General features: G+C 39.3%; 1 protein-coding gene across 1 annotated transcript in view; it reads left to right on the top strand.

Annotated features, from left to right (window-relative positions):
- The window catches only part of CR1 (complement C3b/C4b receptor 1 (Knops blood group)), a 100903-nt gene that overhangs the window by 43678 nt on the left and 45173 nt on the right, over positions 1-12052 (top strand). The window contains exons 5-11 of the mRNA XM_067032761.1: positions 1482-1880; positions 4322-4501; positions 4590-4692; positions 6142-6227; positions 8276-8494; positions 10517-10696; positions 11288-11387. Of these exons, the coding sequence (XP_066888862.1) occupies positions 1482-1880; positions 4322-4501; positions 4590-4692; positions 6142-6227; positions 8276-8494; positions 10517-10696; positions 11288-11387 (1267 nt within the window). The remainder of the gene's footprint in view (positions 1-1481; positions 1881-4321; positions 4502-4589; positions 4693-6141; positions 6228-8275; positions 8495-10516; positions 10697-11287; positions 11388-12052) is intronic.

Here is a 12052-nt window from a genome sequence, read left to right as displayed (position 1 = left end):
CAAGAACATTTTAGTTGTACTTTATTTTCTTATTAATGCTATCCTAGAGACTCCAATATAGATCCCTGATTTATTATAATCTAATTTATTATAATTATAACCTATTATAATTATATAATCTAATTTATTATAAATAATGCTTTTTACCACTTTCTAAACAATACAAGAACCATAGCAGTTTAACTCCATTTATGCCCTTCTGCCGTTTTCTACTGTTTTTTTTTACATATATTATATATCTCACAAGACAGTATAGTTGCTGCTTTTATAAAAATTGTATTTATTTATATTTATCTACACATTAACTCTTTCTGTTATACTTCCTCCATATTGCAGTTCTATCAGTTCAATGTGACACTATTTTCCTTCAGCCTAAAGAATTCTTTCTAAGCATTTTTGTATTGTAGGTCTTCTGGCAATAAATGCTTTAAACATTTTTCTAAGTATGGTTCCTCTGTTACTTTTTTGTCTATTTACAATCCTTTTGTGTCTCTATGTTATGTCCTGGATATTTTTTTCTGTCCTAGTTTCCAATTCATTGATTTTTCTTCAACTCTGTCTAAACTGCAACTAATCCTATCCAAATTCTTAATTTCAGTATCAAATGCCCCCTCCTGGTTCAACTAACCTTCCCAGGGGGGAAGGTAGCCCAAATGCTTGGCTCTCACCTGGATTTTAACCTTCTATGAAACCAGTTAGCACCCTGATGCATTCTGATATGTTTTATATTTTACCCAGCATTTCTAGTTTTTCTCTGTGAGTGAGATGGGTGGAATGATGTTTGATTTGAATTATTGAGATTACCATTACCAGAAGCAGAAGCTTCCTAAAGAATTTTCATTTTTAATTTTAAGTGTTTTGGAATTTTGGTTGATGTTACTTAGTTCCAGCTATATAGTGTTAGAACAATACAATTTTTTCTAACTATGTCCTACTGTATACTAGTCTTACTTCTATGTTTTTAAATGTATTTAGCATTTTTTTTGGTGGACTACTATATGATCACTTTTACATGGGTATAATATTATGATATCAAACTTAGGCTTGATAAAATGGCTTACTAAGTTCTCTCCTTTACCTCTTGTGAAACACCAGAAATTACATTTAAAAGTATATATTACTTGAAACTGTGATAGAACTTATAGGTGAAATTTTTTCTTCTATTTTTACAAGTTTCTTGGTCTATTCTAGCTTTCTATATCTTCTTTAATGTATATTAGTAATTTATATTTCCATTTATATCATTTAGATTTTCAAAATGTTTAACATCCAGTAGTCTACAGTTTCATAAATATTCTCATGTTTACTCAGATATACTCAAATTCTACTTAGGTATGTCCACCTAAATTACAACTTCATAAAAACTTATCTACATTAGCAAAGATTAAAAGCAAATAATGAAGGTAAAAATAGTTACAATTTAGTGACTCATTTGATTTCTCTCACTAGTTATTTTAATTCACTGCTTTCCCTTTTCCCAGGCATTCCTTGTGGGCCACCCCCAGCCATCACCAATGGAGATTTCATTAGCACCGACAGAGAATACTTTCCGTACGGAACAGTGGTGACCTATCGCTGCAATCTTGGAGAGAGAAGGCAGAAGCTGTTTGACCTTGTGGGTGAGCCGTCAATATATTGCACCAGTGAAGACAATCAAGTTGGCATCTGGAGTGGCCCTCCCCCTCAGTGCATTACACCTAATAAATGCACGCCTCCAGTCATTGAAAATGGAATAAGGATGTCTGAGAACAAAAGCTTATTTTCTTTACGTGAAAGCGTGAGGTTTAGGTGTCAGCCCGGCTTTGCCATGAAAGGACCCTCCACTGTTGAATGCCAGGCCCAAAACAAGTGGGGACCGGAGTTGCCCAGCTGCTCCAGGGGTGAGTCTGACTGAGGCTTTGAAGGGGCCTACAAATGATGTGAGTTGTCGGAGGATCAGGAGGTTAGTGTCGGTTCTGGGGGGGAGGTTGTGTGGTGAGCAATGTGGATGGGTAAATTTTCTTGGGAGGAAACATTAAATAAAGCAGGTGTGTGTGTATGTGTATGTGTTCAAACTCAGAAGCAAAGATAAATCTGGGCAAAGAATGTAAAATTTCCTTGGGATGTCACTACTGACATCATCATCTTTCAGCTCTTTATTTTTTTCAGTTAAAATAATCTTTTTAAAAAAAATTTATTAGTTACTCTTGAGTATTGTAACTGCTAATACGTAATGACTGATTATTCTTGTTAGGCACTGCTATATAATCTATGGATTCACTTAATTTTTTAAAATTAAATTTATTTATTTGTTTATTTTTTGGCTGCATTGGGTCTTCGTTGCTGCACTCAGGCTTTCTCTAGTTGCGGTGAGCAGAGGCTACTCTTTCTTGCAGTGCGCGGGCTTCTTATTGCGGTGGCTTCTCTTGTTGTGGAGCACGGGCTCTAGGCACGCGGGCTTCACTAGTTGTGGCCCGCGGGTTCAGTAGTAGTGGCTCACGGGCTGTAGATTGCAGGCTCAGTAGTTGTGGCTCGTGGGCTTAGTTGCTCCACGGCATTTGGGATCTTCATGGACCAGGGCTCGAACCTGTGTCCCCTACATTGGCAGGCGGATTCTTAACCACTGTGCCACCAGGGAAGCCCCACTTAATTCTTAAAACAAAGACATGAGGTAGTTACTATTCTTTCCATGTTTTACAGAGAAAGTGAGTCTTAGAGAGGTTAGATAACTGTCCAAGATTAAATAGATACTCACTCTGTGAAGACAAGAACCCAAGTCTACCTGACTCCAGAGCCAGGGAAATAGAAGGCTACTCTAGATATTTCAAGGAGTGAGGGATTTAGTGCAGGTAAGAGAATATAAAGATGTTAAAAGGGCAGGAAGAGCAAAAGGAGGAAGGCAGTGTTACCAGAGCTCAGGGGCTGCTATTCCTCCTGGACTAGAGCACAGGCACCTGCACTCATTGAGCAGGTATTTCCTCCAGCTTTTCATGCTGCAGAATCTGCTGCTGCTGCCAGAACATAGCTGAGGTTGCTGGAGCCTGCAGTCATTGGCACTGATAGAATTAATGTTGCTGCTGCTAAGGAAGAGCCATCAGTTGCCACTTCCTGAGCCTCCTTTACAAGAAGAATGACTTCTATCATCTTCCTACTTTTTAATTTAGTATATATGCCTCCAATTGTCAGAGCTTAACCAGGACCCAGCTGGCAAGGAAGATTAGCAGTTGTACTTTCAGGCTTCTGGCCCCAGCAGTCAAAGGAGAATGCAGAAGTGTAAGGCTGGGAGTCAACAGAGATTTAACCAGCACAGCACTTAAATTATCACATCACAGTGCATTTATTAATCAAGGAAAACAGGGGAGTGATGAGCCCTGAAATTGGGTGTTACAGCATCAGAGTATTTACAGAGTCCTTAAGGGAGTCATGTATTCTAGTCCAATGCCCCATTTTATACTTGAGAAAACTAAAGTCCAGAGAGAGAAACTGACCTGATCTAAGCCAAAATGAAATGACTTTTCATGTTACTACAGTTTTATATAATTTAGGAGATTCAAGTGCATTCTGATTCTGAGTTCAAACCAACTGTATAAAGAGACAGAGGCTCAGTTACAGCATATGGTATGGAATATGCACTCTCATTGTGAGGGCTGTAGGTTTTTTAGAAGATTTCATTCAATAGTTGCCCATCTTCTCATTGGAATGAAGTGAATGGTTAAACAGGACCTGGCCCTGTAGAGTGCAGAAAGGAGACTTATCTTCTCCACCAACCCATGTCAGGTGGCGTGACCACTGGAGAGGAGCTGGAAAGAGATGAGAAGAGATGTATGAATCTTGTTTGTCACAGCAGAGTGTGATAGGTGATTAGGAAATCTGTTGGATGAGATTTGGGCTCAAGAATTCCTTATTGCCAAAAAGGTGGATATAAATTGGTGATGCCAATAAAAATAAATATAAAAATAAAAATCCATCAATCTAATAACTGTGTACTAAGTGAACGGTAACAAGAAGAATTGTGGAGGGGAACTGTTTGTTGTGTCATCTTGGGTGTGTACTTTAGATGGAAAACCATGAACTGAAGATGTCTCAGTTCTAGTCACTGTCCTGCAGTGTATCAGTTCTATGACTTTTTGCAAGACTCTCTCTCTCTCTCTTTCTTTCTCTCTTAGTCTCTGTCTCTGTTTCTCTCTCTGTGTTCAATTTTACCATCAATAAAACGAGAGGGTGTTAGTCTACCAGATTTTTAAAAACAAATAGATTTATGATTATGATTCTCTTAGCCAGTTTACCACTGAGGAAAAGTTATTTTCACACAATTAACAGCACTTTGGTTCTCTTTCCCTAGTATGTCAGCCACCTCCAAAAGTCCTGCATGGTAAACACACCACCCCAAGCCACAAGAACAACTTTTCTCCTGGGCAGGAAGTGTTCTACAGCTGTGAGCCTGGCTATGATCTCAGAGGGGCTGCTTCTCTGCATTGTACGCCCCAGGGAGACTGGAGCCCGTCAGCCCCCAAATGTGCAGGTGCCTATACTGTCATCCGGTTTGTGGATCAGTCTCTTTGCCCCTCACAGACATCTCACCCCTGTGTGTGTATATTTTTTTTTCCTAGTGAAATCATGTGCTGCCTTCCTGGACCAGTTACCTAATGGACATGTACTCTTTCCAATTAATTTTCAGCTTGGAGCAAAAGTATCCTTCGTTTGTGATGAGGGGTGAGTGTGAGTTTGCCTGGCCTACTGAACACTGAAATTGAGGTTAATTCAAAAAGGGAAGATTTAGTGTGATTTTTAAAATAGGAAATACTCAGGGATGTTAAATTTGGGGAGTGTGTATGGGAAGTTAAGAGTAGGAACAGGGCTTCCCTGGTGGCACAGTGGTTGAGAGTCCACCTGCCGATGCAGGGGACACGGGTTTGTGCCCCAGTCCGGGAAGATCCCACATGCTGCGGAGCGGCTGGGCCCGTGAGCCATGGCGGCTGAGCCTGCGCGTCCGGAGCCTGTGCTCCGCAACGGGAGAGGCCACAACAGTGAGAGGCCCACATACCACACACACACACAAAAAAAGAGTAGGAACAGGTGGAACTAATAACATAAGATATGAAGGAAAAACTGAAACGTATATTAAATGGCATGCTTAAACACAAATACAACTACTGTTTAAGAGTATACATAGGTGACACATTAAGTGAAAAAATCATATTTTCCAAGCATAAAAGAAAAAGAGTAATTTGGAGAGTTCCAGAAAAAGTTTGATATGTGACAAAAGTCTTATTAAAAATAAGATCATTTAAGAATTATTTCAGAAAATTTTTTAACCATCAAAAGTGAATTTTGTAATGAGAGAAAGTATAAGAATAAGCATTTTAAATCCAATCGTATATCACTTGGTTGATAACAGGCCAAGGGCTCTGAAATGGTATTATGGTGGCTGATATTAGTTTTAAGTAAGGTCATTCCCTTGACCTTACACAGCATGCACATCTCTACATGGGAAGTATCAAGCATGGGCAACAAAGTATCTGATCTCAAAATGTTCCAAAGAATCCTTGACAGGCACCAAATAAAATTTAGGAACCATCAGGGTCCAACATACATTGAGAAATTTGGAGGATCTTGTACAAGAGTCATTTCCAATCTCCTTTCGTTTTTCCCCCCAGAATATTCACGCTTATTCTTCCGTAGCCCAGCGTGCTGTTGTGAGCCTTCTGCGTAACCATCACAAATATAGAGACAAAAGAACAATCTTTGTTCTCTTTCCAGTTATTCTCTGCTTGTCTAGTCCAAACTGGGAGCTGTTTTACTAGCTGTTCCAGTGTCGTCACTTGGAGGATGTTTTATTCCAATAATGACTATGAGTAGATTTATCAGCTTTACCACGGGATGCTCAGTGAGAGACTGATTTCGCTGAGCCTAGGTCCAGGATCACGGAGATGGCAGCTATGCTACAACTGCCTTCTTCAACTTAGGCTGGGACTATATTATGTGACCAAGTGACTGTGCTTTGCTGTTCTCCCTCACTGGAAGCTGTGACTTCTCCAGATCGATGTGGCCTCTGAACCTCTGCCACCTGCTGGTTTCAGAGCCTCAAAATGCTGAGATTTTTGAAAATGGAATGGCATTTTGGCTTAAGCAGCTCACATTCACTACCATTTTCTTCCTTAGATTCCAATTAAAAGGCAGTTCTGCTAGTTACTGTGTCTTGGTTGGAATGGAAAGCCTTTGGAACAGCAGCGTTCCTGTGTGTGAACGTGAGTAGAAGGGATAACACTTCAGGCCAATCTCTCCCTTTAATCTATTTGGTAATTTGACCCATGGCCTCCCCAGCCGTGGTTCTTCTGTTTTCTAATCTGAATTATTTATAAATAGTTGCTTATTTTAATAGTATTTTATTGTGGATCAATTTGTTGTGATGCACTTTCTTGTGCATCATGTGTTTTGAGAAACATCTGATCAGTCTCTGTCATTTAGAATTCTTTGTTTTACGTGATAAATCCTGCTGTAGTTTGTCTCTGAATGAGGAGAGATTAGCTAATGTGAAGCTTTGACAAATTTTGTTCTTTCTTTCTTTTTTCCTTCCTTCCTTCTTTCTTTTTCTTTTTTATGCCATCAAGGTGCAGTCACTCTACAATATTCCTGTCTGTTTGCTAATATACAAATATGAAACATTCATTCATTCAGTTATTTATTGAGCACATACTATGTGCTTGACGTTCTTCCAGGCACCGGTCTTATAGCAGTGAACAAGATGAGCAAACTCCCTGTCCCATGTTATTTATACTCAAGTGGGGAGATGTACAAGAAAGAAAATAAACTAAATCTTATGGAGATGATAGGTCAGAGCAATGCAGAAATGAGGGGAAAGTGGGGAACAGCATTACACAGGGTGAGCAGTTTAAGACTCCTTAAACTCTCAAAACTTGTATCTAAATAAATTATGCTGAAAGATTCAGAAATAATAAGCTGATTAAAAAATGAGTCTCCTATATGCAATGCCACCACTGATTTCTCCTAGTCTACCCATTTGTATTTTCCCCAATAGAAGATAGGACTTTGCCTCATCACTTGATCCTAAAGATTGGAAAATATATACATTTAAAAATAATCCAAATTTTACTAAAATGTTTATGTTGCAAGAAATCTGCTCGGTTCTCCTATGATGCATTTTATAGTAAAACTTTATTTAAAAAAATAACTTCTGGGGCTTCCCTGGTGGCGCAATGGTTGAGAGTCCGCCTGCCGATGCAGGGGACGCGGGTTCGTGCCCCGGTCCGGGAAGATTCTACATGCCGCGGAGCGGCTGGGCCCGTGAGCCATGGCCGCTGAGCCTATGCATCCGGAGCCTGTGCTCCGCAATGGGGGAGGCCACAACAGTGAGAGGCTCGCAAACTGAAAAAAAAAAAAAAAAAAAAAATAACTTCTGTATAGATCCTGTCATCCAAGAAACCCAACTTTCATTGAAGTAACATGACAAATGGCTGTCCACTGGCATGGGTTAGAGCTCAGTTATTGATTGTACTATTTCTCTTATTTTTCATGACTCTTTCTAATTTAAGTAGCTTCTTCCAAATCCCAAGCCTAATAAGAAACACTAAATAGAAGTAAGGAAAGGACTGTTTAAACAGACAAGCAGATACCAGAAAGCAGTAACAATTTGAAGCCTGATGGAAAGTAAAGAAATAAAAAAAATAATAAGCAATCCCATGCATCAAAAAAACCAATAACAACAAAACAGTCTGGATCATTTAGAGTTTTTACAATGAACCATATATGTTTCAATTCATTGTGACAGCACTACTGTCATAATCAATTTATGGTCACTATGGGTAAGTTATTAAGGAAAGGTTTCATATGATTAGGTGATTAGTACATATGGAATACATTGTAGAAATATTTCCTGAGAATGTAAGTTCCCTGGAGGACAGAGACTTTATCTGTGCTCTTCACCATTTTATCCAGCTGGCCCTGATGAGTGGCTGACACAGAATAAGTGCCCAATTAATATGTGTTGATTAAATGAATGAGTTACTCTCCAATAGATTCTTTTTCTTCTTTAAAAGTTTTGGTACGTAATTAAAGGTGTAAAGTTTCTGTCATCCAGAAAACTTAAAAAGTCTGGAAGATTCAGGATTGGCAAATTCTTTTGTACTTTTTCAATTAAAAAAAAATGGGATTGAAATCTCACTTCATTTAGTCCATTCGATGTTTTTAGGTAGTACCAATCATAACACCCAATGACTATAGATTACCTCTGGTGAAAACTCATCAATGAAACTTAGAGCTTTTGCCTTCTTTCCAGAAATCTTGTGTCCAAATCCTCCTGATATCCTTAATGGGAGACACACAGGAAAACCTCTGGAAGTCTTTCCTTTTGGAAAAGAAGTCACTTACACATGTGACCCGCACCCAGAGAGAGGGATGATCTTCAGACTCACTGGGGAGAGCACCATCCGCTGTACCAGTGACAGTCAAGGGAACGGAGTTTGGAGCAGCCTCGCCCCTCGCTGTGGACTTCCAGGTTCGTGCGCGCTACCCCACATTCCAAATGGATTCAGAATATCTAAACCAGACTCTCCAAGTTTCCGTAATTACAATGTGGTGTTTATTTGTGCACTTGATACAATTAAATGCCAAATCAATAATAAATGGTTTTAAGATACATCAACATGTAAGATTCTGATGATCTTTGCTTCTAGAGGGCTGGTGAAAAGAGATGGAGGAAGTGGGTGACGGTTCTAGTTCTAATTAGAATTAGGAGGAAAATGTTTTCAAAGCATAGGAACTGAAAGCAAATACCTATGAACTTTAACTAGCTTAGGTTGTACCATCTTCACAGGTTTTGGAGAGAAGCACAGACCAGCAGAGAACAAAGCCTGGCAAAATCGCTTTTAATTACCTATTTGGCCAGAGACCACTGTGTGTTCTCTCTGAAAACTGGGCTGCATTGTAGACAAAACACAAAGATTCTTTCAGCCAGTATGGGCTAAGTTCTAAGTTAAGATAAGGCTTACTTGCTCCTTAGCCCCACACTAATTTCAGCTGTTGAAGTTTTCCCTCTTTGGTGGAAAGAAAAAGCAAAGCAATGTGAACTCAAGGGAAAAATGCAAAATAGAGTATGTATTTCTAAGGTCTAGAGAAGGTATCCTAAAGTAACCAATACCACTATGACACGCACACTCAGGAAGTGAAGACGGAAGGGGAAAGTAAATTGTCAGAAGTGACCCTAGTCCCGGCATAACATACTGACTGCTGAGGAACTCTGAAATAAAAGAACAGTTCTAAAAGGAAAGGGACCAAGAATGGAGATTCAGAAGTCATTTTTGCCCTCACTCTCCTTCTGTAACACCATGGCTTCAGTTTGGGGTGTCCCTATGAGCCTGTTTACAAATACAGAAACCTAGTTCAGATTCACTGAATCGGCAGTGAAAGGCAATCTTCCCCTAAGTTCTATGACTTTTTCACCAGTACCCTATCCTGAGATGGCAGTCCTAGTTTTATCAGCTAGATTTTTTAGACTTGGAGACCTACCACACCATCTTCATGTGTGATTTGGCCTTAGGTAGTAGGTTTTAGTCATAAGGGGACTCCTTGAACTAGAAGCTAGTATAGCTAATATTCAAACTCTAAAATAAAAAAGAAACAGGCAATATAGATGGATGTATTTCCTGTGAAGCCACCTTGAAAATAAGCCAAATTTTCATATTGAGAAAAATCACTTAATTGTATGTTAAAGAAATGAGAAATTGGTTTGCAAGTCTTCATACAGAGAATTATCTGGGTGCAGAATTGGCTCTAGCATAGCTTTTACTATTTGAAAAAATAATTGAAAGGGAGGTGGAGGACAGCTGGAATAGAAACTAAAAGAGAAGTTATTGTCAAAACCAAGTGGAAACGATTTCTATTCTTCCAAACATATACACTTTTTTGATTTCATACTACTTGAATCCAAAGTGAGTTTTTACTTCTCAAACCTAGAGCTTTAGGTGTAGGGGCTTGGAGCTAAAGCTAGAATTTGATTCAACATACACTTCAAACACTGTTTCTGTTTTTGTTTTGTTGTTGTTGTTTTTATTTTGAGGAGATGCTGTTTATTTCCTTGTTGTGTTGAAATGGCCAGCTTAGGAATCAGACCTAGAAAGTTGGTGGCTGCTTCCTAGTTTCAAAAAACATCTTGAGTTCTCCATTCTTGCTTGTAAGCATGGGTTTTGATGCACTGAAGTACAAAGAAACCAGACCAGGTGTAACCTGGGCAGAAACACTCCTCTGTCTCCCTAAAAATGTGAAAAATTGAATTGAAGCTTTCTTTTACAGTAAATAATATGAGTAAAATGCCCAGATATCAAAATAGCCTTCCAGATAGTATATTTTCTAATGGGCACATGCTAATGTAACTTTCCCTTCAAAGATTACAAGGAAATTATCTTTCCACAACTAAAAGTTTCTTTTGTTCTGATATCATATCTAACAAGAAAGAGAAAAGGAAGAATGGCATTGGGTATCTTTTTGTTAACTCTGATGTTCTTGATTTTTTGGTCTCTAGGTCACTGTAACACACCAGATCATTTTCAATTTGCCAAGTTGAAAATCCAGACCAATGAATCTGAGTTTCCCATTGGGACATCTTTAAAGTATGAATGCCGCCCTGAGTACCACAGGAAGTCATTCTCTATCACGTGTCTACAAAACCTCATGTGGTCAAGTGCCAAAGATGTCTGTAAACGTGAGTAAGCCCTGCATTGGAGCGTTCCTATGTTCGTCAAAGTATCTATAGGATCTTATTTAATTTCTCCAAATTTTAGAGATAAGAAAACTTTGTCAAACATGTTCACATAGGTGGAGGTAAGAGTTGGTCTTGTAGGTCACCCCTAATTATTGGTTGAAATGCTTATCTCCTGAGAATGTTTCAAGGAATATTTGCAGGAGAACTCCATTTTTTTATGGGGAAGTGAATAATGAATTACTCCAGATCAGGAAAAAAATTTGTAAGGAGACATAAACTGTTTGAATAACCAGGTAGTAAAAAATTTTATACTGGTGGGATATAAGGCCACAAATGACCTTTATATTTTGATAAGAGATTTGAGGCAAAGATAGGAGAGATTTAGAGGGGAGGTCTCTTTGAAAGTGGTGCTTAGTGGGTGGCTGATCCTGAGGCATTCTGGTGAGGTTCCTCAAGGTGGCAAAATCGGTAGAACCATCAGAATTTCATATGCTCTTCAGAAAGCTACAGTCAGGTGGGGACTAACTTGTTATACACTAACAAAAGTTCAAATTACTCTTCCTGGCTCCAAAATTCTCTTTCTTTCCCAAGGTAAATCATGTAAAACTCCTCCAGACCCTGTGAATGGTGTGGTGCACATAGATACAGACACCCAGTTCGGACCCAGAATCAAGTTTTCTTGTAATAGAGGGTGAGTAGGCAGGAACATCTCTTGGTTCAAGAGTTCCAGGACAGCGATACTACCTTCTGGTCATATCTTGGACAAGAGGACTAGGCTATTACCATCTGTTCTCAAGAAGCTTGAACATAGGTGTTTAACTCCTAATTGAAATGGACAAAGGTATGATAAGATTTGAGGGGAAATCTGTCTCCTTGCTGGAAACCAGGACAGTACATACAGGAAAAGTGAGGTATTCACCAGGTAGAAAGGAAGAAATTTCGGGGAGGGCATAGTCAAACCATACAAACAGCCCTTACCCAGAGCAGACATTGCTGAAAGAAAGGGAAGGCCACAGAGCCACTGTGTAGAAAGCAGATCTTATAAGGTTAACTGCACTATTTGTTTGCTAGGGCTGCCATAACAAAGTAGGACAAACTGGGTAGCTCAAAACAGCAACAAAAATTTATTCTCTCAAGGTTCTGGAGGTTAGAGGTCCAAAATCAAGGTGTCAGCAGGACATGTCCCCTCCAAAGCCTCTGAGGGAGGATCCCTCCTTGCCTCTTCCAGATTATGGTAACCTCAGGGCTTCCTTGGCATGTGGTGCATCACTCCCGTTTTTCCCTCTGTCTTCCCATAGCCATCTTCATTCTGTGTCTGTGTCTTCACATGGCACTCTCCTCTCTGTGTGGGTCTAT

Source organism: Kogia breviceps, chromosome 1 (assembly GCF_026419965.1).
Source record: "Kogia breviceps isolate mKogBre1 chromosome 1, mKogBre1 haplotype 1, whole genome shotgun sequence".
Lineage (NCBI taxonomy): Eukaryota > Metazoa > Chordata > Mammalia > Artiodactyla > Physeteridae > Kogia > Kogia breviceps.
The sequence above is the reverse complement of the archived record's forward strand: the minus strand, read 5'-3'. Positions and strand labels throughout refer to the sequence as shown.